At 43.9% G+C, this 26,297-nt stretch overlaps 2 protein-coding genes across 3 annotated transcripts in view; both read right to left on the bottom strand.

The window, feature by feature from the left end:
- LOC115466342 (butyrophilin subfamily 1 member A1-like) overlaps positions 1–19,413 on the bottom strand; it is a 162,710-nt gene extending 143,297 nt beyond the window's left edge. For both annotated transcript variants that reach the window (XM_030197529.1, XM_030197530.1), the window contains exons 1-2: positions 19,305–19,413; positions 3,869–4,216 (exon numbers count right to left, since the gene is read on the bottom strand). In XM_030197529.1, the coding sequence (XP_030053389.1) occupies positions 3,869–4,216; positions 19,305–19,401 (445 nt within the window). In that variant the 5' untranslated portion in view covers positions 19,402–19,413. The remainder of the gene's footprint in view (positions 1–3,868; positions 4,217–19,304) is intronic.
- Positions 1–26,297, bottom strand: part of LOC115466338 (butyrophilin subfamily 1 member A1-like) — a 1,244,786-nt gene that overhangs the window by 432,673 nt on the left and 785,816 nt on the right. The gene's annotated exons all lie outside the window — the stretch shown is intronic.

The raw sequence follows: 26,297 nt of genomic DNA on the forward strand, positions 1-26,297 counted from the left end.
GGGCTGAAATCTGGAACGGGTGACAGTAACCAGACAGTCCATTGCAGCCACCAGGTCTAGCCACCAGGTGGCGAGAAGGAGAGCACGAAACATGGGCACAACCGTGACAGTACCTCCCCCTCAAGGCCCCCCCGACCTCCACGGGGCATTCAGGTCTCCATGGGTAACAATGGTGAAACCTACGGAGGAGCTTCCAAACATGACCAGGAGTAGCGTGGCTGGAAATTGAACAGGAGTCAAGACTGGAACCAGGACTGGCATCAGGACTGGCCTTCGCCTCTTGGCTGGAACTAGAACTCAGTGTGGACTGGACCTCAGCGCGGACTCAGCAGCTTGGCTGGGACTGGAACTCAGCATGGACTCTGCATCTCGACTAGAACTGGAACTCAGCATGGACTCCGTATCTCGGCCGGAACTGGAACTCGGAGTGGACTCGGCATCCTGGCCGGCACTGGAACTCGGAGTGGACTCAGCATCTCGGCTGGCACTGGAACTCGGAATAGACTCAGCATCTTGGCTGGAACAGCAACTCGGCTTAGACTCAGCCTCTCGGCTGGAGCTGGAACTCAACCCGGGACTACTAAGCCACCTTCTTCCAACCTGGGCTTCAGGAGTCTCCCACAGGGCTGGATCCCAGAGGAGTTGGAAGCGGTAATAGAAGAGCTTGGTAGAGGGATCAATAACAGAAACTGGGTTTTCAAGGTACCCAAGTCAAAAGACACGCGTTCTCTCTGCTGCAGCGTCAGGGATATTCTTCAGGGCTGGCTCAGACAAAAGTTTAACACGGTAATCATGGAGCGTCATAAACGGATCCAGAGCAAAAATTAGGTTGGAACTGGGATCTGAGCTGGAATTAGGAGCTAAATCGGGGCTGGAACCTGGATTGTCAACAGAAAAATAAGTCTGGGGCTGGAAGGATGATCTTGCCAAGCTCATGGCCTTTGCATTCTGTCACGCTTTCAAAGCAGGTACTAGGTTTGTGAGACCTTGGGCCACTGCCGAGGAGCGGCAGCGGCAGGCAAAACCACCCCACACCAGAGACAAGGCAGAACTCTGACAAACAGTTAGACTTCACCTGCACATGGCCGCCCTTCCCCAGGAGTTGAGCCCCTGGCTGCAGGCGGCTGGCAGGACTTATAGGACAGGGCAGGAACTGGATCCCCACTAGGCTGAACAAGGACTGAGGGTCAAAGGGGAAAGGAACATACATGGGCAGCAAGGCAGGAAACTGGGCTAGGACTCACACAGACAATACAACACAAGGCAGGGAATGAACAAGCTAGAGGACAGAAACTGAAAGCTGCAAGCAGCCACTGAAACAGGGAACAAACACTGGCTGACAAGAGACAGAAATAAAAGCTGCAAGCAGCCACTAAGCCAGAACACAGACAAACAGAAACTAAACACAGAAATACAAACAAGAAACAAGGCTAGGAAACAGGCAAAACCTAAGCTAAACTACACACAGACTAACTAGAAACAGGCAAGAATCTCAGACAATAAAACTGGACTAGGCAGAAGTGCACAGGCACCAACATACCAGGGCCTTAGGCGATGCAAAGGCAAAGCAGAGAGTTTCCAAATGGCTAATAAGCCCAGCAGCAGTAGGCTCAGCTGCAGCAATCACCAGGCAGCTATGGATGCTGTGCAGGCTCAAACAAAACAAGCAAGTCTGGCAGCCCGGAAGATCCGGACCGGACTGAAATCTGGAACGTGTGACAGTAACCAGACAGTCCATTGCAGCCACCAGGTCTGGCCACCAGGTGGGGAGAAGAAGAACAGCACGAAACATGGGCACAACCGTGACATTGCGTTATCATACATGAACATACTAGGAAAGCCATTTTCTCTGTGCAGGACCCAGAACACTGGAAAAGGCTTCCACAGACACTTTGAGGGGCATTTTCGAAAGGGGCATCCAAGTTTTCATGAGGACGTCCTTGCAAAACGTCCCCATCGAGAGGTGGGGAAACTCGTATTTTCGAAACAAGATGGACGTCCATCTTTAGTTTCGATAATACGGTCAGGGACATCCAAAACCTGAAATTTGGTCGTCCCTAGACATGGATGTTTCTGATTTTCGCCGATAATCGAAACCAAGGACGTCCATCTCAGAAACGATTAAATGCAAACCATTTGGTCATGGGAGGGGTCAGCATTTCTAGTGCACTGGTCCCCCTGACATGCCAGGACACCAACCAGGCACCCTAGGGGGCACTGCAGTGGACTTTATAAAATGCTCCCAGGTACATAGCTCCCTTACCTTGTGTGCTGAGCCCCCCAAACCCCACTACCCCCAACTGTACACCACTACTATAGCCCTTACGGATGAAGGGGGACACCTAGATGTGAGTACAGTGGGTTTGTGGTGGGTTTTGGAGGGCTCGCTGTTTCCTCCATAAACGTAACAGGTAAGGGGTGGGGGATGGGGCTGGGGCTGGGTCCGCCTGCCTAAAGTGCACTGCATCCACTAAAACTGCTCCAGGGACCTGCATACTGCTGTGATGGAGCTGAGTATGACATCTGAGGCTGGCAGGACATATTTTGAAAGATGTTTTTTGAGGGTGGGAGGGGATTAGTGACCACTGGGGGAGTAAGGGGAGGTCATCCCCGATTCCCTCTGGTGGCCATCTGTTCATTTCGGGCACCTTTTTGTGCCTTGGTCGTAAGAAAAACACGACCAGGTAAAGTCGTCCAAGTGTTCATCAGGGACATCCTTTTTTTCGATTATGGGTCGAGGACGTCCTAGTGTTAGGCATGCCCAAGTCCCGCCTTTGCTATGCCTCTGATTCGCCCCCTTGAACTTTGGCTGTCCCTGTGACGGAAAGCAGTTGGGACGTCCAAAATCAGCTTTTGATTATACCGATTTGGACGTTTCTGTGAGAAGGACGTCCATCTTCCGATTTGTGTCGAAAGATAGGCGTCCTTCTCTTTCGAAAATGAGCCCGTTTGTCACCACACCTCCCTTCAAAGTTTCAAAAAGGAGCTTAAGACCTTCCTGTTCCTAGATGAGTTCTCTTAAATCATCTATATACACTCCCCTTTCCTCTGCTGCAGATGATGAGTCTGACTGACAGTGAGTTTTAATGTCCCCCCTCCTACTTCCCTTCCCTCTTTGTTACCGAGATATTGTAGTTCTGCCCTCTTTCCTCATTTTTTGGTTTTAGCCTGACCGCCACCTAGACACCTGATCTGATAGGCGGGATAGTGAACCTCTAATAAAACTTGAAACTAACTTGAAACTTGATATCAGCAAGTCCTGCAGTGTATCCACAATACAGCAGTATGGTTACCCTTGCAATGAAGCCTCCTTCCACCTGTTTCTCTAACAGGGTGCTGAAATTTGCACATTGATTGCACATGTAAATTTATAGAATATTGCCATCCACAAGGGTCAGTGTTCACTTATGCACATACAGGGCAGTATAGTGCCTATACCCTATTCTATAATTATGCAGTAAATAGCCATAGTGCATAATTGTGAGGGGGCATTCATATGATTCAGTAGTTTCTGTCCTATCCCATCTTCTTAAAGGATCTCTTCCAATACCTTAAGGGAAGATACATGAGATAGTATTTTATTCCCTACTTTCAGCCTGTAATATGTCTAGGTCTGACTCATGGTCAGGGTCCTGCTCAGTGTTTATTGTCTCTGTCTGCCCCTGTCTCTGAGCTCACTATCCACACTTAATCTCTCCTATCACTTCTCTGCCTCTTTCTTTAACAACGTATATGTAATATCAGTGAGTCCTGCAGTGTATCCGCATTATGGCAGTGTAGCCATAATAGCTACTTGTGTCTTTTAGTCAATGCCACACTGAACACACACAAGATAGAAAGTCAGAAGAGAATGAAATCTTCCACTTACGGGCTACTTTCAGCTCCAATGTTGCACCTTCATAGGACGTATCAGATTTAAAGAAACACGTGTAACTTCCTTCATCATCAGGCCCAATGTTGTGTATCCTCAGTGACACAGTACCACTTGAAACGTATTTTCTGATCAGCTCTGTCCTGCCTCTGTATTCCGGGATCTGATGCTTATTCTGATCCATCCCATTCTCATACAGGTGTACAACTAATTGGAAACTGGATCGGAACCACCTCACCTCCATGTGTTCAGCACTGAGGACTGGGGAGAGGTGGCAGGATAACTCAGCATCTTCACCCAGAACAGCAACCACTGGCTGATCAGGACCGATGACTTTAAAGCGTTCTGCAAATTATATTAAAAACAAATGGAAAGACATTAATTAGCAATGGAGATTATGGGTCTGATTACTGAGGCATGTAAAGAGACATAACAGTCTACACTAGTTACAAGGGCCTTGAGGCAGGGGAATGAAAATGACCAATAAATTCTTCTTACAAACTGGATAACCTTCCGTTTATCTTGAATCATAGGAATCCTGTCAAGAGGAATGTGAGAAATTGCAGAAGGACCTTATGAGACTGGAAGACGGCATCTAAATGACAGATGAAATTTAATGTGGATGTATACAAAGTGAAGCACAGAGGGAACAACGACCCAAATTATAGCTATACAGGAGTCACTGCCCAGGAAGAGGATCTAGATGTCATCGTGGACAGTACATTGAAATCTTCTGCTTAGTGTGCTGCAGCAGCCAAAAAAGCAAACAGAATAATTAGGAAAGGAATAGAGAATAAAGCCAAGAAATCATAATGCCTCTGTATTACTCCATAGTGCAACTGCAACTTGAGTATTGTGCATAATTCTGGTTGCTGCATTCAAAAAAGAATTAGAAAAAACAGAAAGGTTTTGAGAGTTTCAAAATGGCCGCTGCATGAATCAGACGCACCCACCGTTCCTCTGAAGTTCCTATTCTTTAGCGATGCCGAAAAGAAGGGGCGGCCCTCCTCCACTGCTCCTCAGCGGCAAAACTTATCCTCCAACCAACCAACTTTACAAACTTTCCTTCGGAGGGATCAGATTCCAGAGGCGTCGGACAGCAGCCCGCTGGTTCGCTCCGGGGTGAATAGAGACCCTGGAGCGCTCACTAGGCTGGAGCTTTCGCTCAGCCCTGATGGAAGAACTCCTCCCCCTCAACCAGTAGTCTGCAGTACCCCTCAGATGGCGTCCTCTGCCTCGAAGCCTATTGGAACGCAGGAAGAGAGACTGGAGGTACAACCAACCGGACGAATTCAGACTGAGGGAGACTTGGGTAGTCAGATAGAGAAGAATGATGCCTACTCTCGGAACAACGGGAGAGACTCATGTTGTGAATGAGGAAAGTGGACTTTCTATTACAGAGGTAACAATGCCTTTCACATCATTTGAGAAACCAAGTGAAGTAACCCTGGACAGTTTATGGGTATTAATAGCAGACTTGGGAAAAGTAATATTGCCACAGGTTAAAAAACTGACTCAAGATGTATTAACATTGGAACAAAAGACAAAAGATATTGACCTTAAGATAGATACAATAGAAAATAAAAATAAGGAATATGAAAGTGAAGTAAAAATGATACAATCACATCAAGAATATATGATTAGAGATTTAATATTCCTTAGAAGGAAAACTGAGTCCTTGGAAAACGCTATAAGAAATACAGTGGGGGAAATAAGTATTTGATCCCTTGCTGATTTTGTAAGTTTGCCCACTGACAAAGACATGAGCAGCCCATAATTGAAGGGTAGGTTATTGGTAACAGTGAGAGATAGCACATCACAAATTAAATCCGGAAAATCACATTGTGGAAAGTATATGAATTTATTTGCATTCTGCAGAGGGAAATAAGTATTTAATCCCTCTGGCAAACAAGACCTAATACTTGGTGGCAAAACCCTTGTTGGCAAGCACAGCGGTCAGACGTCTTCTGTAGTTGATGATGAGGTTTGCACACATGTCAGGAGGAATTTTGGTCCACTCCTCTTTGCAGATCATCTCTAAATCATTAAGAGTTCTGGGCTGTCGCTTGGCAACTCGCAGCTTCAGCTCCCTCCATAAGTTTTCAATGGGATTAAGGTCTGGTGACTGGCTAGGCCACTCCATGACCCTAATGTGCTTCTTCCTGAGCCACTCCTTTGTTGCCTTGGCTGTATGTTTTGGGTCATTGTCGTGCTGGAAGACCCAGCCACGACCCATTTTTAAGGCCCTGGCGGAGGGAAGGAGGTTGTCACTCAGAATTGTACGGTACATGGCCCCATCCATTCTCCCATTGATGCGGTGAAGTAGTCCTGTGCCCTTAGCAGAGAAACACCCCCAAAACATAACATTTCCACCTCCATGCTTGACAGTGGGGACGGTGTTCTTTGGGTCATAGGCAGCATTTCTCTTCCTCCAAACACGGCGAGTTGAGTTCATGCCAAAGAGCTCAATTTTTGTCTCATCTGACCACAGCACCTTCTCCCAATCACTCTCGGCATCATCCAGGTGTTCACTGGCAAACTTCAGACGGGCCGTCACATGTGCCTTCCGGAGCAGGGGGACCTTGCGGGCACTGCAGGATTGCAATCCGTTATGTCGTAATGTGTTACCAATGGTTATCGTGGTGACAGTGGTCCCAGCTGCCTTGAGATCATTGACAAGTTCCCCCTTGTAGTTGTAGGCTGATTTCTAACCTTCCTCATGATCAAGGATACCCCACGAGGTGAGATTTTGCGTGGAGCCCCAGATCTTTGTCGATTGACAGTCATTTTGTACTTCTTCCATTTTCTTACTATGGCACCAACAGTTGTCTCCTTCTCGCCCAGCGTCTTACTGATGGTTTTGTAGCCCATTCCAGCCTTGTGCAGGTGTATGATCTTGTCCCTGACATCCTTAGACAGCTCCTTGCTCTTGGCCATTTTGTAGAGGTTAGAGTCTGACTGATTCACTGAGTCTGTGGACAGGTGTCTTTCATACAGGTGACCATTGCCGACAGCTGTCTGTCATGCAGGTAACGAGTTGATTTGGAGCATCTACCTGGTCTGTAGGGGCCAGATCTCTTACTGGTTGGTGGGGGATCAAATACTTATTTCCCTCTGCAGAATGCAAATAAATTCATATACTTTCCACAATGTGAGTTTCCGGATTTAATTTGTGATGTGCTATCTCTCACTGTTACCAATAACCTACCCTTCAATTATGGGCTGCTCATGTCTTTGTCAGTGGGCAAACTTACAAAATCAGCAAGGGATCAAATACTTATTTCCCCCACTGTAACAATCTTCGTTTTTTGAACTTCCCGAAACAATTTGCGGTTTCTCCAAGAGACATGCTAAGGAAATATATAACCAAGGAGGCTATTCCCCCGTTTTCTCAAGTATACTATTTACCGACAAAAACGAGAGAGAGTCAGATTCAAGAATTGGATGTCTCAGAGATTCTAGAAGCTTCTGATAGTGAAACGGTGATACCGTCGACTTTACTTGCAACTGTGGCATTAACTCCAGACAAAAACTGGTTAATAGAGAGAAATGTTTTCTTGGACTGAAAATTCAAGTTTTTCCTGATGTGACAAAAGATACTCAGAAGCGCAGACAACAATTTCTTATGATGAAGCCCAGAGTCCTTCACTTGGGGGCATCATTTTTTCTGAGATACCCTTGTAAATGCATTGTTAAATACCAGATGAATAAATATGTCTTCTTCGATCCACCCCAACTCACAGCATTTTTAACAGCTAAGGGGTCTAATGGGAAGGGTGAGAATAGTTCAGTATAATATAAACTGGAATCTTTTTGGGAATCAGATTCAGCAAATTCCTGTTATGTTTCTTAGTTTATAAAAACTTAAGTAGCCATATATGTAACATTTTGAAACTCCAAATAGTGGACTTGAGGAAATCTGGTTGAACTTTCTCTATATGTCTTTATTATAGTTAACAAAATTTTGATTTTCTTATATTATATAATGGAACCAGGTAACCTTTCTGTACAAGTACTATGCTTGATTATTATGTTAAAACTTATAAATAAAGGAAGAAAAAAACAGAAAGAAGTGAAACCAAAATGATTAAGTGGTGGAATGACTCTCATGTGAGAAATGGCTGTGGAGGTTGGGGCTCCTCAGTTTGGAAAAGAGATGGGTGAGGGGAGATATGATAAAGGTGTACAAAATCCTGAGCGGACTGGGACTTACAAATATAAATTGATTGTTTATTTTTTCAGGAAGAACAAATGAGGTTACATACATTTAAAACAAATAGAAAATACTTTTCACTCAGCACATAATTAAGCTCTGGAATTCGTTGCCAGATGGTGTGGTAAGAGCAGTTAAGATAGCTGTATTTTAAAAAGGTTTAGATAAGTTCCAGGAGGAAAAGTCCATAAACAGTTAAGGTAAACCTGGAGAAAGCCACTGCTTATCCCTGATGTAAGTATCATGAATCTTGCTACTTTTAGGAGATTATGCCAGCTATTTGTGAGCTGGATTGACTACTGCTCTGGACCAGTATGGCAACTGTTGTGTTTTTACATTCTTATGGTTCCCAGAGGTGGAAAAATCTATCCAAGAGATAGCAAAAGACACTCCCTGATCCTGATGCTCATAACTCATTCAGTTTCTGAAACCTTATTTAGATTTAGATTTCATCACTCACCTTTCCAAATCCATGTACAAAGCCAGTTCAGATAGATCCCTGCCTCAGAAGGCTTACAATCAAGGGCTAGATTTACTAAAAGGTGACGTTACACGATGAACCCGGAAATGGATTATGCTCTCCCAGAACTCAGAGGAAAGCTTTTGGAAGGCTCCCTCTGAGCATGCCTTACTTGCCCACTATACAAATCCCTGTGCGGCCCTCTCCCCTCCAGGTGTCTCCAGGTTGGTTCCATGAACTCATCCATAGGGGAGAAGACTTCATGCTGTCCATAAAGTACCCCGTTACAGGTAAGTGGCTTCACTTTCTCCACGGACAACCAGGATGATTCAGCCACACATTGGTGATTCTCTAGCTGAGGGGTGAGAAGGGCCCAGATAGTTTTGCCCATTGGATGGGCCCCTTCGAGAGCCCGCTATGGTAGGATGAGGCTGTGGGGACAGGGAAGGAATAAAGTGAGACATCAAGCTCTGGTTTTGCTGAACTTTATTAAAGCCCACAGGGTGGGCCAAACAATGAGAAAGGAAACAAGAATGGCTGTGTAACTAACATGGAAAGGAGAATGTGCTCTCCTGTTTTTTGTGGGATTTGTGGATTGGAATGTGAGTGTACGAATCTTGGAGATCCAGGGAGACTAGCCAACTGTTCTTCCAGATCAACGAGAGTGCATTTGGAACTTTTCCCTCAGGATGCATTTGCTGAGCTCTCAGAGGTCCAGGATGGGTCTGAATCCTCCTGTCTTCTTGGGGATGAGGAAATAACGAGAGTAGAACACCTGGTTGAGCTCTGCCAGGTGAACAAGCTCAATGGCAGACGCTTGGAAGAGGGCCTGGATCTAAATTTGAATGAGGTGGGTCATCATAACTTGTCCAAACCTTTATTAAAACCCTGCTAAGCTAACTACTTTCACCACATTCTCTTGCAACAAATTCAACAGTTTAATTATATGTTACGTGAAGAAATACGTTCCCTAATTTGTTTTAAATTTGCTACATAGTAGCTTTCATGTGTTTGATATACCGCTTGCCAGAAACTGATCTGTGGTGGTTTACAATTTCATTAAAAATAAACAGGTCAGGAAAAGAACACCAATTTATAGATAGAGGTAACAGGGATCTTGCCAGGTATTTGGGACCTGGATTGGCCACTGCTGGAAACAGGATGCTGGGCTTGATGGACCTTTGGTCTGTTCCATTATGGCAATACTTAAGAAAATAAATAAAAAGTCAGGGATGGGGTAAAAGACTGACAAGCAGAGTGCCTTCCAGTCTTACAAACTACCAGTTCAAAAGTCAGGAATTTATGGAGCTATAGGCCAATTCATAAAAACGTGTTTTTAAACAGGACTTAAAATTTAAAAATGAGGTTTCTGATCTAATATATTTCGGTAGATTGTTCCACATTCTTGGGGCGAAATAGAAAAATGCTGAAGATCATGTGCTTTCATAGTGGGCTTTCTTTAATGTTATATCTTGTAAGAGACTTCTCATGTTTTTGACTGGGTGGTGGGCTGTGGGTCCCCTGGCATCCTTAGTGGTTTCCATTTTCTACTGCTTAGACATGCGATGGAAGATATTGTGGGATGAAGCGGGGTGGAAGGGAGGAGTGGGCAGGGGAAGTTAGGAGTTGGGAGGGAATGTCAGGGAAAGTTGAGAGGCATTGGTAGGGTGGTCATGATAGCAATTTGGTGTATGTGTTGGGGTAGTGGTGTGCTTGGTACATCAGTGCTAGCACTTGTTTTTTTGCACTTTGGTATAGAAGGGTGAATCATCCAGAAAGTGGGATTTAAAGTGGTGGCTGGGCATTCTGAGTCTCTAGTATATTCAGAGGTTACTGAGTACTTTGACTGGTGACCTTCATAAGTGAATCTAGCTGTCAGATTGTGACCTGGAATGTGGGCGGTGTGACCTCACCAGTCAAACGAGCTAAAATCTTGACTGTGTGTGGCCAATCTCATCAGGAAAAGATTGTCCTACTCTGCCCAGGTGGTCTTTAAAAGATGAACATGGGCGGTATCTTCTCCTGAAGGAAAGGGTACATGGCAGAGACTTCTGTATCTTGGTGGCGTATGGCCCCATGCCATTTGATAGATCTTGTTACCCCAAATTGATCAAACACTTACTCCCTTACAACGAAGCTGACCTAGTGACAGTAGGAGATATGAATCTGGTCATGCATCTTGGAGAGGACAGCACTGCAACAGGCTTGCAAGGCTGGGGCCCCCCGGGAACGGGTGTTCTTTCCTCATTTGGGACAGCCTTAGGGGAGTGGACACCTGGCATCTCTTTCACCCCAGGGAACAAGATTACACTCATCACTCCCGGGCACATGGTAATCTGTCTCGGCTTGATTACATATTTGTGAAGCAAGGCTTGTTTGTGTCGGTTCAGACGGCAGAAGTTGCTCCTGAAATGATATCTGATCACACAGTTGTGAGTATAGACTTGGAAGTGCCTAGCTGTCACCGGGCTACCCAGGGGTGGTGCTTTCCTGTGTATCTGGCCAAGATCTCAGATTTTTTGAAGTATGTGCAGGACCAGTGGGATGGTTATCTCACCACTAATGCGCAACATTTGGACCAACCCAAACTATTTTGGGATACCGCGAAAGCAGTATTGCAGGGGGACATCATCTTATACACTAATGCATGGAATAAAAAGTTGGCTGCCAGTATAGTACACTTGGAGGGTTAGTTGCGACAAACGAAATGGGCCTAAATATGAACAAAATATTGGGAGGCCAAAGACACCTTTGAATCTACCTAGATAGCATTGAACTCACTAATCCATGAGCAAACCACCTGTAGTTTGATCTACCAGAAATATAAATTTTACAAATATGGGAATCGGCGGGTAGGCACTTGGCGAGAGTAATTAAGTGCTGGGGTGGATCTCGAGCTGAACTTGGCCTTGAAGGATGCATCAGGAATGCTAATCACACATAGCGATAAGATCAAAGATATATTTCATGCACACTTTGAAACCCTCTATGCTGATGTTGGGCGGACTTCAAGAGGGACATCTCAGGGGTTCTTAGATCACGTTGGGTTGCCTCGACCCCTGCAAGTAAAGGAACTCCAGGGAGCAAGCAAATCTCTTAAGACTTGGGCTGCCCCTGGGATGGATGCCATACAGGGACAAATCTTGGGTCCTCTTTAGGACTATTTTCAGGTGGTAGTGACAGAGGGGACTTTTCATCTTCATGATAATGTGGCCCTTATTTCTCTTATGCCCTGAAGAAAGCAGATTCCTACAGACCAATTTTGTTACTTAACTTGGACGTGAAACGTCTGGCTAAAATTTTGTCTGATCGGCTTGCCATTTATTTGCCTATGCTAGTGAGTGAAGCGCAGATGGGATTTGTGAGGGACTCATCAGTCGGTGCAGAATGTACAGAAAATCCTTTTAGCTATGTCCCATTGAAAGGCCCTGGGGATTCCATCATTGGTGGTAAGCTTAGATGCAGAAAAACCCTTTGATAAAGTGCACTTGGACCATTTGTTTGAGGTAGCGAACAGGATAGGCATATCAGTGTGATTTTTTGTTGCGATTCAGGCATTCTATAAGAATCCTCAAGCCCAGATCTTGGTCAATGGAGTCCAGACGCTGACCTTTTCCATTCAGCGAGGCACCCAGCAGGGATGCCCCCTATCACCCTTATTTTGTCTTTCCTTGGAGACATTGTTGAGGTGGATTAACAGTGACCTTATGATTCCAGGGGTGCAGATTTCCACTGAAGAAATCAAAGCATTGGCTTTTGCAGATGACATGACTGATGTTAACCACTCCTCAGCTAGCCTTAGAACATCTTTTAGCACTTATCTTTGAATCTGGACACTTCTCGGGCTTTACTATCAACTTGTCAAAATAGGTGGCCCTTCCTATTTTGCCAGGTGTGTGGACCTCTTGGGTGGGGACCTTTACATTGATATGGGAGTAGCAGGTCCTAAAAAATCTGGGGGTGAATCTGCTATCTGATCTCTCTGCCTTGTACTCCATGAATGTTCAGAGTCTTTTGGAAGATTTTATGAAAGCTTTTGACAAAGTTCTATTTGAAAGACTCCTGAGAAAATTAAAGAGTCATGGGATAGCAGGCAATGTTCTGGTACGGATTAGGAATTGGTTATTGTACAGAAAACAGAGGGTAGGGTTAAATGGTCATTTCTCTCAATGGAGGAGGGTGAACAGTGGAGTGCCGCAGGTACTAGGACCAGTGCTATTTAACATATTTATAAATGATATGGAAATCAGAATGAGTGCGGTGATTAAATTTACAGATGATACAAAACTATTCAAGGTTGTTAAAACACATGCGGATTGTGAAAAGTTGCAGGAACACCTTAGCAAATTGGAAGACTGGGCATCCAAATGGCAGATTAAATTTAATGTAGACAAGTGCAAAGTGATGTACATTGGAAAGAATAATTTGAATCATAGTTACTTGAAAAATATCTAGGTGTTGTTGTAGATAATACACTGAAATCTTCTGCTCAGTGTGCAGTGGTAGCCAAAAAAGCAAACAGGATGCTAGGAATTATTAGGAAAGGAATAGTAAATAAGACTGAAAGTACTATAATGCCTTTGTATTGCTCCATGGTGTGACCTCACCTTGAGTATTGTGATCTGTTCTGGTTGCCATATCTCAAAAAAGATATAGTAGAATTAGAAAAGGTTCAAAGAAGAGCGACCAAAATGATAAAGGGGATGGAAGAAAGCTGCTCGGGAATGGGGTTCGCGGGAATCCCGCGGAACCCGCGGGATTTCCACAGGGACGGAAGCAGTTCTGCGGGGTTCCCGTGGGGACGGAAGCAGGTCCTGCGGGGTTCCCGCGGGGACGGAAGCAGGTCCTGTGGGGTTCCTGCGGGGATGGAAGCAGTTCTGCGGGGTTCCTGTGGAAGTGTAAGCTGCACTGCATCAGCCTCTGATCTACCGCGTACCTTGAGTGCTGTCTCCTCCTCCTCTTCCTCCTTGCTTTAACAGCACAAATGTGGAAAGTCTTCCGTTAAGGAGGTGGTAGAGACACAAATGATGATGGAATTCAAAAAGGCTTGGGATGAACACAGAGGATCTCTAATTAGAAAATGGAAGTTATAAAAATCCTAACCTTAAATGGCTGCATGTGTGTGGATGTGTCAAGTGACGCTTAGATGGCGACTCTGGCTGTGATTAACTAGGGCCGATAACGGGCAGGCTTGTATGGTCTGTGTCTAATATATGGCAGTCTGGTTTAGGATGGGATAGAAAGGGCTTAGACAGCAACTTCAGTGGCTGGAACATAAGGACAGTGCTGGACAGATTTTTACGGTCTGTATCCCACAAATGAGAAGACGAATAGACTGGAGTGGGCTTCAACGAGAACTCCAGCAGTTGGAACATAAGTATAGGGCCAGATAGACTTCTATGGTCTATGTTCAAGACACACGAAAGAAAGTACAGTGGTGGAAATAAGTATTTGATCCCTTGCTGATTTTGTAAGTGTGCCCACTGACAAAGACATGAGCAGCCCATAATTGAAGGGTAGGTTATTGGTAACAGTGAGAGATAGCACATCACAAATTAAATCCGGAAAATCACATTGTGGAAAGTATATGAATTTATTTGCATTCTGCAGAGGGAAATAAGTATTTAATCCCTCTGGCAAACAAGACCTAATACTTGGTGGCAAAACCCTTGTTGGCAAGCACAGCGGTCAGACGTCTTCTGTAGTTGATGATGAGGTTTGCACACATGTCAGGAGGAATTTTGGTCCACTCCTCTTTGCAGATCATCTCTAAATCATTAAGAGTTCTGGGCTGTCGCTTGGCAACTCGCAGCTTCAGCTCCCTCCATAAGTTTTCAATGGGATTAAGGTCTGGTGACTGGCTAGGCCACTCCATGACCCTAATGTGCTTCTTCCTGAGCCACTCCTTTATTGCCTTGGCTGTATGTTTTGGGTCATTGTCGTGCTGGAAGACCCAGCCACGACCCATTTTTAAGGCCCTGGCGGAGGGAAGGAGGTTGTCACTCAGAATTGTACGGTACATGGCCCCATCCATTCTCCCATTGATGCGGTGAAGTAGTCCTGTGCCCTTAGCAGAGAAACACCCCCAAAACATAACATTTCCACCTCCATGCTTGACAGTGGGGACGGTGTTCTTTGGGTCATAGGCAGCATTTCTCTTCCTCCAAACACGGCGAGTTGAGTTCATGCCAAAGAGCTCAATTTTTGTCTCATCTGACCACAGCACCTTCTCCCAATCACTCTCGGCATCATCCAGGTGTTCACTGGCAAACTTCAGACGGGCCGTCACATGTGCCTTCCGGAGCAGGGGGACCTTGCGGGCACTGCAGGATTGCAATCCGTTATGTCGTAATGTGTTACCAATGGTTTTCGTGGTGACAGTGGTCCCAGCTGCCTTGAGATCATTGACAAGTTCCCCCCTTGTAGTTGTAGGCTGATTTCTAACCTTCCTCATGATCAAGGATACCCCACGAGGTGAGATTTTGCGTGGAGCCCCAGATCTTTGTCGATTGACAGTCATTTTGTACTTCTTCCATTTTCTTACTATGGCACCAACAGTTGTCTCCTTCTCGCCCAGCGTCTTACTGATGGTTTTGTAGCCCATTCCAGCCTTGTGCAGGTGTATGATCTTGTCCCTGACATCCTTAGACAGCTCCTTGCTCTTGGCCATTTTGTAGAGGTTAGAGTCTGACTGATTCACTGAGTCTGTGGACAGGTGTCTTTCATACAGGTGACCATTGCCGACAGCTGTCTGTCATGCAGGTAACGAGTTGATTTGGAGCATCTACCTGGTCTGTAGGGGCCAGATCTCTTACTGGTTGGTGGGGGATCAAATACTTATTTCCCTCTGCAGAATGCAAATAAATTCATATACTTTCCACAATGTGATTTTCCGGATTTAATTTGTGATGTGCTATCTCTCACTGTTACCAATAACCTACCCTTCAATTATGGGCTGCTCATGTCTTTGTCAGTGGGCACACTTACAAAATCAGCAAGGGATCAAATACTTATTTCCACCACTGTATATAATATCACACTCGTTGATTTAATCATGAATTGATAATGAGTGTGACTATTGGGCAGACTGGATGGACTGTTCAGGTCTTTATTTGCTGTCACTTACTATGTTACAATTAATCCTCTTTGCTCCCGGGCTGATGCGCAGACCTCAGCTCTGACACAGGCAAGAGCATCGGATGTCACCTGACCTACTGGCGCATGCATGTGGTGACCTCTCAGCACACGGTGCCAGAAATCAGAGACAAATCTTACATGTGCACACCAGAGTGTTCTAAGTTTCAGCTTCCATTCCTTCCTTGTCTACAGTGATGTGGCTCAAATCCAGAGAGAGACTGAGGGAGCTGACCAGAATTTTCTTTTATGTACCATTAAATTCTTGCGGGGATGGGTGGGGATGTGTTAAATTCTTGCGGGGACAGGTGGGGACGGGTTGGGATGGGTTAAATTTTTGCGGGGATGGGTGGGGATGGGTAATATTCCAGTGGGGACGGGTGAGGATGGGTGAGATTCTAGCAGGGACGGGTGGGGATGGGTAAGATTTCTGTCCCCATGCAACTCCCTAGATGGAACTTCCCACAAATGAGGAAAGGCTAAAGAGGTTAGGGCTCTTCAGCTTGGACAAGAGACAGATGAGGGAAAATATGATTGAGGTCTACAAAATTTTGAGTGGTGTAGAATGAGTAGAAGTGAATCTATTTTTTACTTGTTCCAAAAGTACAAAGACTAGGGGACACTTTATGAAGTTACATGGAAATATTTTTAACATAAATAGGAGGAAATATATTTTCCCTCAATAAATAGTTATGCTCTGGAACTCTTTGCCAGAGGATGCAGTAACAGTGGTTAGTGTATCTGGGTTTAAAAAAAGCTTTGGACAAGTTCCTGGAGGAAAGTCCAAACTCTGCTATTGAGACAGACATGAGGAAGCTACTAGTTGCCCTGGTATTGGAAGCATGGAATGTTGCCACTATTTGGGTTTCTGCCAGGTATTTGTGACGTCATGGCCACTGTTGGAAAAAGGATACTGGGCTAGATGGACCATTGGTCTGACCCAGTATGGCTATTCTTATGTTCTATATACAGACGTAATCTGCTTACCCTCTATCGGGCATATCTTTCTATTCAGTATGATGCTAGGGTCAAAATGGCTCTGAACGGACAAAGAGGTGGAGGAGTGGCGCTGAATGTGAAAAACAATATCAGTGCCACTGAAATGAGGGGACCCTGGGGAAAAGAAGAGCTATATGGATTGTCCTGAAAAGAGAAGATGGAACCTGTATCCACTTGGGTGTTATCTACAGACCTCCGGCACAAATGAAGAAGCTGGATAAGGATCTAATAGGAGGTATTCAAAAGCTTGGGGAAAGGGGAGGTGCTATTGTTAGGAGATTTTAACTTGCCTAATGTGGATTGGAACATCCCGTTAGCAGAAATGGAAAGAAGTAGACAGATTGTGGATGCCTGTCAAAATGCCTTGCTCAGACAAATGGTGATGGAACCCATAAGGGAAGGGTTGATGCTGGATCTAGTGCTCACAATAATGAAGGAAGTGTTTCCAATATCTGTGTGGGTGCCCACCTATGTAATAGTGATCATCACATGATATGGTTTGATATAAGAGCAAAAGCGGAGTATGGACATACAAAACTCAAAGTATTGGATTTCAGATGTACTGATTTGGGTAAAATGGGGGACTACCTGAAGAAGAAAATGATGGCATGGGTAGGCATGGGTGAAGAGGAAGCACAGTGGTCCAAACTGAAAACTGCTATAAATATGGCAACTGATCTTTACACAAGGAAAGTAAACAACAACAAGAGAAAAAGGAAGCCTATATGGTTCTCTAAACAAGTGGCTGAAAAAATAAGGGCAAAAGAGGCTTCATTCAAAAAATACAGAAGAATGCAACAGGAGGGTCACAGACAAGATTATCGGATTAAACTCAAAGAAGCAAAGAGGGAAATATGTCTAGTGAAAGCGCAGGCGGAAGAAAAAATGGCTAAAGATGCTAAGAGAGGTGACAAGACCTTTTTCAGATATATTGGGGAAAGGAGAAAAGATAGAAATGGAATTGCAAGAATGAAAGATAATGACAATAGCTATGTGGAGAGTGATGAAGATAAACAGGCTCATTTTCGAAAGTGATCGCCGGCCATCTTCCGACACAAATCGGGAGATGGCCAGTGATCTCCTGAAACCCGGCCAAATCAGTATAATCGAAAGCCGATTTTGACCGGGTTCAACTGCTTTCCATCGTGGAGCTGGCGAAACATCAAAGGGGTGTGTCGGTAGGGTAGTGAAGGCGGGACGGGGTGGGACATGGGCGTGCTCACGAGATGGCCGGCTTCGCCTGATAATGGAAAAAAAAGCTGCGTTTGACTAGCATTTCACCGGTTTTATTTGGAGGACGTATATTACTAAGGATGTAAAAAGACTAGAAGCTGTTCAGAGAAAAGCGAAGAAAATGGTATGGGATTTGCGTTGCAAGGACGTATGAGGAGAGACTTACTGACCTGAAAATGTATACCCTGCAGGAAAGGATAAACAAGGGTGATATGATACAGACTTTCAAATATTTGAAAGGTATTAATCCGCAAACAAACCTTTTCCAGAGACAGGAAGGCACTAAAACGAGAGGACATGAATTAAGGTTGAAAGAGAGCAGACTCGGGAATAATATCAGAAAGTATTTTTTCACGGAGAGGGTGGTAGATACCTGGAATGCCCTCCCACAGGGGATGGTGGAGATGAAAACAGTAACAGAATTAAAAAAAAGTGTGGGATAAACATAAAGGAATCCTGTTTAGACAGAATGGATCCAAAGAAGCTTAGCAGAGATCAGGAGACAAAGCCAGTACTGGGCAGACTTCTACGGTCTGTGCTCTGATCGTGGCCAAATAGATTTGGATAGGATGGAGTGGAGATTTTCAGGGACTTCGATGTTACAGTGCTAACATTTTTGAACATGCGAAAATTGCTAGGTGGTCACGCTAAAAAGTTTGTAACTTTACCGTGTTTAAAGATAATCTTATTCCACTCAGCACATAAATGTAGATAGTAACAACAAATCAAGCTGTATAATTTCACACTGAAATTCTAAGTGGTTGCTGAGAAAATAGCAAAAAAACCTCTAGAGGGTTACTTTTATTTATTAGTTTTTTTTTGCCTCACCATGTAGATATAGAAGGGAAAGTCTGAATGAACTCACAAGTGGAAGATTTTTATTTATTTATTATTAGGATTTACTGCCTTTTTGAAGGAATTCACTCATATTTTATCACCTCATATACAATTTTGTTTTTACTATTAGAAATAACAGGTTTATTTTCTTTTTCCTAACTCCATGACTCTGTTGTGTACAAAGGATAAGAGAGAAGGGGTCTGGACAACATACCCATATTTAATAAGTGGGCCACTGATTTTCAAAGCCTCTGTGCCCAGTTAAATAAGGAAAATTACCCACCCTCGACTCAGTTAAAATTATGTGTGCTCTTCCCAAATTCCAAGGTCGTATCCTGGGACATGTTCAGATGACAGAGGGTTATTTTCCCCACAAAATGTAACTCCCACAAACAGCAGATGTGAGTGACTGAACATACAATCTACTTCAGCACTATTCAAGGAAGCACACATATACCAAAAAGTCATATGTGAAAAGAAGCCACTGCTTTGCACCAGAAAATACTTTCTTAAATTTCCCTGATATGAAAAACCCAGAAAATATTGGAGTGACTCACCTGCATTTACAATCTGGAAGTGAAGACAAGTCAACAGAAAGATAAAGCTGAGAAGAGAGAAGAGATCTCTTCTCCAAGATGTTTCAAGAAAATCCATCTCTAGAACCTCTGAAAATAATACAATCATATTATTTATTTGGATTTTGGATATTATCAACAATACAGTGAAATTAAGTTAGACTGACATCAAGACAAGTTGAGGCTCAGGGACAGAATATTCCAGCATGACATCTCCAATTGTGTGTGCATCTATTGGGGGTGGGGGGGGTATCTCAATCGTGGAATAGAGCAGGGCTTAGTAATATAGCGTTACAGAGTACGAATGGGAGAGCTACTGCAATTGCCAGCCTTGATCTAGGCCTGTGCCTTAGATCACCCCGCAGGTGCAGCAACGCTTCTTCTGTAAGTCTGTAGCATGGGGCCTTTCAGCAATTGTGCATTGACAGACCTTGTAATGCCCTCCCCCTTGCATGGGTTTTTATAGTGACAGGAAGCTTGTACTAGAAAGTGCACAAGAGTCCACGCTGGAAATTACTTAGAAAAGCCGGGGGGGGGGGGGGGGGGGGGTAGAATGGTCCCTCCTGAAATCACTAGAAATTGTGTCTTTTTCTCTTACATTACCCTTGCCTTAATCCTCCTCCCTTCTCTTATGTGCCCTCTTATTTCCACCGCTGTACAAGAGCACATGAGAGAAGAGAGCAGTCAGGCAAGGGCAATGCAGGAGGGGAAGACACAATTTCTAATGATTTCAGGATGGACCATTCCACCCCCACCCCGGTTTTTGCTTATAGGTGCCCATAACTGAAATCCAAACATGTATCTTCAGTACCAGAATGGCATGGTCAAATGTTCCGCTCTGGGCATACCTAGTTTTATAAAATGAGGTTTATGTAAGATTTGATGATAAAAATGTACTTTTGAAAAATTTTGTGAAAATGATAACACAGTCCTGCAGAACCACCATCTCCCTTCTATCCTATATTTAGAGGAAGGCGCCCTGTAGGACTACAGGTACACGTATCTTGCCAGTATGTTTCTGAAGAGTGGAGGAGTGGCCTAGTGGTTAGGGTGGTGGACTCTGGTCCTGAGGAACTGAGTTTGATTCCCACTTCAGGCACAGCTCCTTGTGACTCTGGGCAAGTCACTTAACCCTCCGTTGCCCCAGGTACAAATAAGTATCTGTATATGTAAGCCGCATTGAACCTGCCATGAGTGGGAAAGCGCGGGGTACAAATGTAACTAAAAAAAAAAGGTTGCTTGGAGAGAAGACGATCTCTTCACCCTGCACACTGTCTCATATCCCACACTCAGTACACACCTAGTCACTCTAAGTGGAAAAACTCCCCTTACTCTCCTTCTGTAACTCTACTGAGAAGTTTGGGGCAGGGCAGTGAGGTTTACCAGAACAACTAAAGGTATTTAGAGAATTTATTCTACCTCATGTTCAGTTTTCTCAGAATAGTCTGTCTGTAGTCTCAGGAAGTGCAGATCCCACAAGATATGTCAAATCTCCGACTCCTCTCCTTCATGATGCAGATGTTCTGAAATGTAAAACCGGAAACATGTTAATTTGTCAATCTAAATGTTTACTAACAAATTATTATGAATACAAGGATGTCAGCCACTGTTTTCACCGAAGTTTTATAGCTTAAACATAACTTTTTTCACCTCAAATCTGCTTCTCTTCCTTCTCTGTCTGAAAGTGAAAGTAAATGTTTATGGTTTGTACTTTAGCCTTGCTATATAGCTGTAAAACTTATGCAGGTGCTGCTCGATAATTAGGCCAACTGACACAGAAGCCTCAGGTAGTAGCTTTCAAGGAGTGGCAAATATTAGAAAATTTGAATTTGAATTGACCACAGCAGAAGAGCCTGCTGTCAGGCTGGCCTGCTGCCCTGAAGGTACTTATCCCCCAGCTGACTCAGAGTGTGCCCTCCCAGTCTCTCCTCCCACCCGACCCAGTGTGACATCTCTCTTTCCATCACCCCCACAACCTGGTGCGGTATCTCTCCTGCCTCCCTCCTTCCTCCCCAATCTTCACTTCCCAGTCTGCTGCACAACTTATATTCCGCCAGTGTCACTATGCTCATATTAGCCCTCTCCTCACTTCATTGGCTCCCTATCCGTTTCCGCATTCAGTTCAAACTTCTCTTATTGACTTACAAGTGCATTCACTCTGCAGCTCCTCATTACCTCTCCATTCTTATTTTTCCCTACACTCCTCCCTTGGAACTCTGTTCACTGGGTAAATCTCTCTTATCTGCACCCTTCTCCTCCACCGATAACTCCAGATTGTTCCTTTTACCTTGCTGCACCATATGCCTGGAATAGACTTCCTGAGCCGGTACGCCAAGCTCCATTTCTGGCAGTCTTCAAACCTAGGCTAAAAACCCACCTTTTTAACTCCTAACCCTTACTCACTCACTTGTTCAGTACCCATGTTTTTAATTCCCACCTTAGTAATTCCATTATTTGTCCTGTTTGTCTGTTCTAATTAGATTGTAAGCTCTGTCAAGCACGGACTGTCTCTTTATGTCCAGTGTTCAGTGCTGCGTACATCTAGTAGTGCTATAGAAATGATAAGTAGTTGTAGTAGTACTTGCAGTCCTGCAGTCTAAAGATTGCCAGCAGCAGCAGTAATTCACATCCCCTGCCTGCTGCCAGCCATGGAGTCTTTACTCTGCTGCATCCTGACTCCCACCCTCCCCAATGTAACTGTTTCCTTAGATGAAGAATGCAGAGAGTGAAGACTCCAGGGCTAGTAGTAGGCAGCAAATGAATTGCTGCTGTCATTCCAAGACATCAAGTGAAAGTAGACTACAGGGGAGGGAGAGGGAAGGAGAGATGCCAGACCACAGGCAGAGGGAGGGGGAGTGGAGAAAGAGAGAGAGTGATGCTGGTCAACAGGAGGGAGAGATGTTAGATTTGGGAGGGGGAGAGATGCTGGATAATAGGAGGCAGGGAGGGAGTGATATTGTACTTGTGGATGGAAAGGAGAGAGATATTGGTCTGGGAGTCAAAAGGAGGTAGGAAGATATGTTGGTGTATGGGGGTGAAGGGCAGAATGGAGGGAGGGAGAAATGTTGGAGATGGAGAGGCAAAAAGGAGAGAGAAATGGTGGGAGATGGGGTGGAAGGGAGGAAGAAATTTTGGAGATTGGAGAGTGGGGCAGAAGGGAGGGAGAAGCGTTAGAGAGTGGGGGTGGACGTGAGGGAGAGACATCAGCATTGGGGGGATGCTGGGTGTGAAGGGGAAAAGTCAGGAAGCTGTTAGGCTACAAAGATGGTAGGAGAAGGAGAAAGAGAGGGATGAGATGCTAGGAATGATGGAACAATGCTACTGATGGCGTCGTTTATTAGGATTTATTTACCGCCTTTTTAAAGGAATTCACTCAAGGCGGTGTACAGTAAGAATAGATCAAACATGAGCAATAGGCAAATACAGCAGTAAAAATATTCAAGTAACAATACAAAGTATGGCGTGGTATACTACTTTATCGAAAACTCAGGGTTAAATCTATTGCAATGTAGTTGCAAACTCAACACAATGTATTATCATAACACAACTCTCTATTAATTTTCAAAATTCTTTATTCATCACTTCATTATAAAACATAAACCAAAAGCACATAATATTTGAACTCATTCATTAATCACACAAAAACCACACTCATTCTTATCACATTCTAACTCATACATACTACATACCAAATCATACACTCTCCTTTCAATGCTTATACACAATGCTTTTTTCAATATTCTGTGTATAAGCATTGAAAGGAGAGTGTATGATTTGGTATGTAGTATGTATGAGTTAGAATGTGATATGAATGAGTGTGGTTTTTGTGTGATTAATGAATGAGTTCAAATATTATGTGCTTTCGGTTTATGTTTTATAATGAAGTGATGAATAAATAATTTGGAGAATTAATAGAGAGTTGTGTTATGATAATACATGGTATACTACTTGCAATGACTACACAATACGTAATAGAACATTATAATTGGTAGTGAAGGGTAAGGCAAAGTTGTAACATATAGATGAGTAAGAAAGTAGGAAGAATTAGAAAGTAAGGTGGCTTATTTGAAGAAAGTTGCTCATGAGGTCAGAGAGATGGTTAAATATTATCTCAGCTAGGGTAGGAGTGGATAAACATGTCCTGCTGCAGTATGTGCAGCCCGAGTCAATCCTTGTGTGTGCGAGTGAGACTAACAAGTTAGTTACTTCTTCCATTAAAGGCTTGGTTGAAGAGCCAAGCTTTCACCTGCTTTCTGAAGTACAGATAGTCTTGTGTTAAGCGGAGCCTTTCAGGCAATGCATTCCAGAGTGTGGGGGCTACTCCGTTTGCGGGTATCACATCGTGTAATGTCTTTTGGAGAGAAGTCCTTGGGAGGACCTTAGTGTCCTTGGCGGTGTGTGGAGGATCATCTTATTCTTCAGATACTTGGGGCCATTTCCTTTCAGGGCCTTGAAGATCAGACATAGTTTTAAATTTAGCCCTGTCTTGTACTGGTAGCAATGAAGTTTTTGCAAAAATGGTGTGATGTGGTCACATCGCTTTCAACCTTCTATGAGTCTTGCTGCTGTATTCTGAATTAACTGGAGCAGGTGCAGGCCCTTTATAGTCAGACCATTGTATAGTGCATTGCAGTAATCCAGTCTTGATGTTACCATGGCATGCACAACTGGGATAAGATTTACCTTCTCGATGTAAGGAGAGAGGCAGCATAGCTGTCGCAAATAGTAGAAGCAGCTCTTGAAGGTTGCTTGGGTTTGAGGAATCAGAGTAAATGTTGAATCTAACTGTATTCCAAGGTTTCTGACTTGTGATTTGAGGGGGAGTTCATACTTTGATATCACGTATGTATCCACTTGTGTTAGGGATCCAGAGAAGCTCGGTTTTACTTGGGTTCAGGCAAAGTTTGTTGTGTTTAGCCCATTCTTGAATTGATGTTAGACAAGTGATCAGTTTATTCAAGGCTGTAGGTAAGTCAGGTTCAATGGGTATGAGTAGCTGCACATCATCCACATAGATGTAGAACTGAGTGTCCATTGACCGAATCAGCTCAGCTAGTGCCTTGAGGTAGATATTGAACAGAATAGGTGACAGTATTGATCCATGTGGTACCCCGCAGGTCAGTGTCCATGGTGGTGATGAGTTGCTGCCAAACATTATGGATTGTTGCCGGTCTTATAGGATCTGAACCAGACAAGTACTGTTCCATTGATACCTGTTGTTGGCAGATAACAAAGGAGTGCCCTACTTATCACTCCATGATCATTGTCTTTCATGTTTTGTTATTTTGATGACCTCTGATGTAGGCCAGGCTCTGTTCAAATGTGCATGTTCTGATTGGTCATCCTGGTCAGGTCCTAACCCTTTGGGCTGGGCAGAGCATGAATATAATGGAACTATGCACTGGTATTTTTTAGGGGGAACTTTCTTTGGAGCTTTTTTCGTTCTTTTCTTTGGCTTTTGTTCTGGTATTCCATCTTTGTGCACTATGGAGATATCGCCACAAGTCTATGCAGGCAGATCTTTCATTACCGCCTCCCCGTACATGGGAGGTTAGGGACTACAATGAATGCTGTTCATCTGAAACCAGAAGCTGTGAGCTGATTATTCTGCTGACATCACATTAAAGATATCTATTTTATCCTATTTCCTGGGTGAATCTGAGAGTGTGTAGTCCAAATAACCCTCCAGCAGCAAGAAGATGGACAAACAAGTATATTTATTGGAAAAGCATTTCACAAAAGATGGGCCCGATGGGACCTTGTTTTGTCAGAGAAAATGCCTGTTTCAGGGATCACATACACTAAGTAGACACTACAAAATGAGGTGCAAAGACAACTACGATCTGGTAAAGAGTGAGTCTTCACAAAAGAACACTGTAAAGCTGAGGGCAAAGGGTCCTTAGTATCTCAAATCAGCCAGCTCGTAGTTGTCTTTCCACCTCATTTTTTACTGTCTACGTGTGATGTGTGATGTGATATGTTCCTTATATACCGCTAACTCCCTCTAAACAGAGATTCAAATCAGTTTAACAAGGTGAAAACAAAACAGAAATAACAGAAAAACATAAATTGAGACATAAATCGTTTAAACAAATACATCTTGTGATAATATCCTCGGATCCTGAGTCCCTTGAGCCCTTCTATCTCTTGGTCAACACTCCCAGCCTTGTTGTTTACATGAGCTCAGGTAAAGGCCACAAGTGATCCACTCCTGGTTTTCTTCCTTTATTCCAGCCAAGCAGTTTTAACACCAGTGTAATGTAAGCCATGAGCTAACTCTGTCCTACATGTATAGGATTTAAGTGCATCACCGGTGGCCTGCAACGTTACCTCAGACAGAGTGCTCATGTAAAGACAAAGGGAAAAGCTTCATTAACAAACTAACCTCGTCTCAAGTTCCAAAAAACATTAGAGGAAAAATAAGTGAAAATCTAGAGAAAAAGTGTTACATTTCAAAGGAAAATTTTGTAAGTAATTATACAAAGGAAAATTAAAAGATGACCAACTGAAAGTTTAACAGAATATGTTTATTCCACAAGATGTGATTTACTTAAAGCCTAGTTGAACTATAAAAGTTTTATAGAACCTTAGTTAATGGGGGGGGGGGGCAAGAAAGGAAGCTATACACCTCAATGTATAAATGCAGCGATAAATACAAAGGACTTTTACAAATCAAACGTTTCTTCCCTCCCACTTAACAATAAACTACATGGAAACTCCTCTTACAGCTCAGAACACTTTGGTGTATACAAAAATCAGAAACGCCTTTTTCTTACAAGTTCAGATAAGAGATTCTGCAGAAAATGTGGTATCCCACTCTAGTACCAATACACTCTCTCAGGATCATGAATCAACCAGTGAAGTATGGCTTTATCCTCTGCTAATACCCTCTGTGTGTCAGTGTCTCTTTAGCTCAATGAAAATGGATAGAAAATTTAGTCTAGTTCCTGGATGTCATAGGTGCAATTGCTGAAG

Source organism: Microcaecilia unicolor, chromosome 3, assembly GCF_901765095.1.
Source record: "Microcaecilia unicolor chromosome 3, aMicUni1.1, whole genome shotgun sequence".
Taxonomy (NCBI): domain Eukaryota; kingdom Metazoa; phylum Chordata; class Amphibia; order Gymnophiona; family Siphonopidae; genus Microcaecilia; species Microcaecilia unicolor.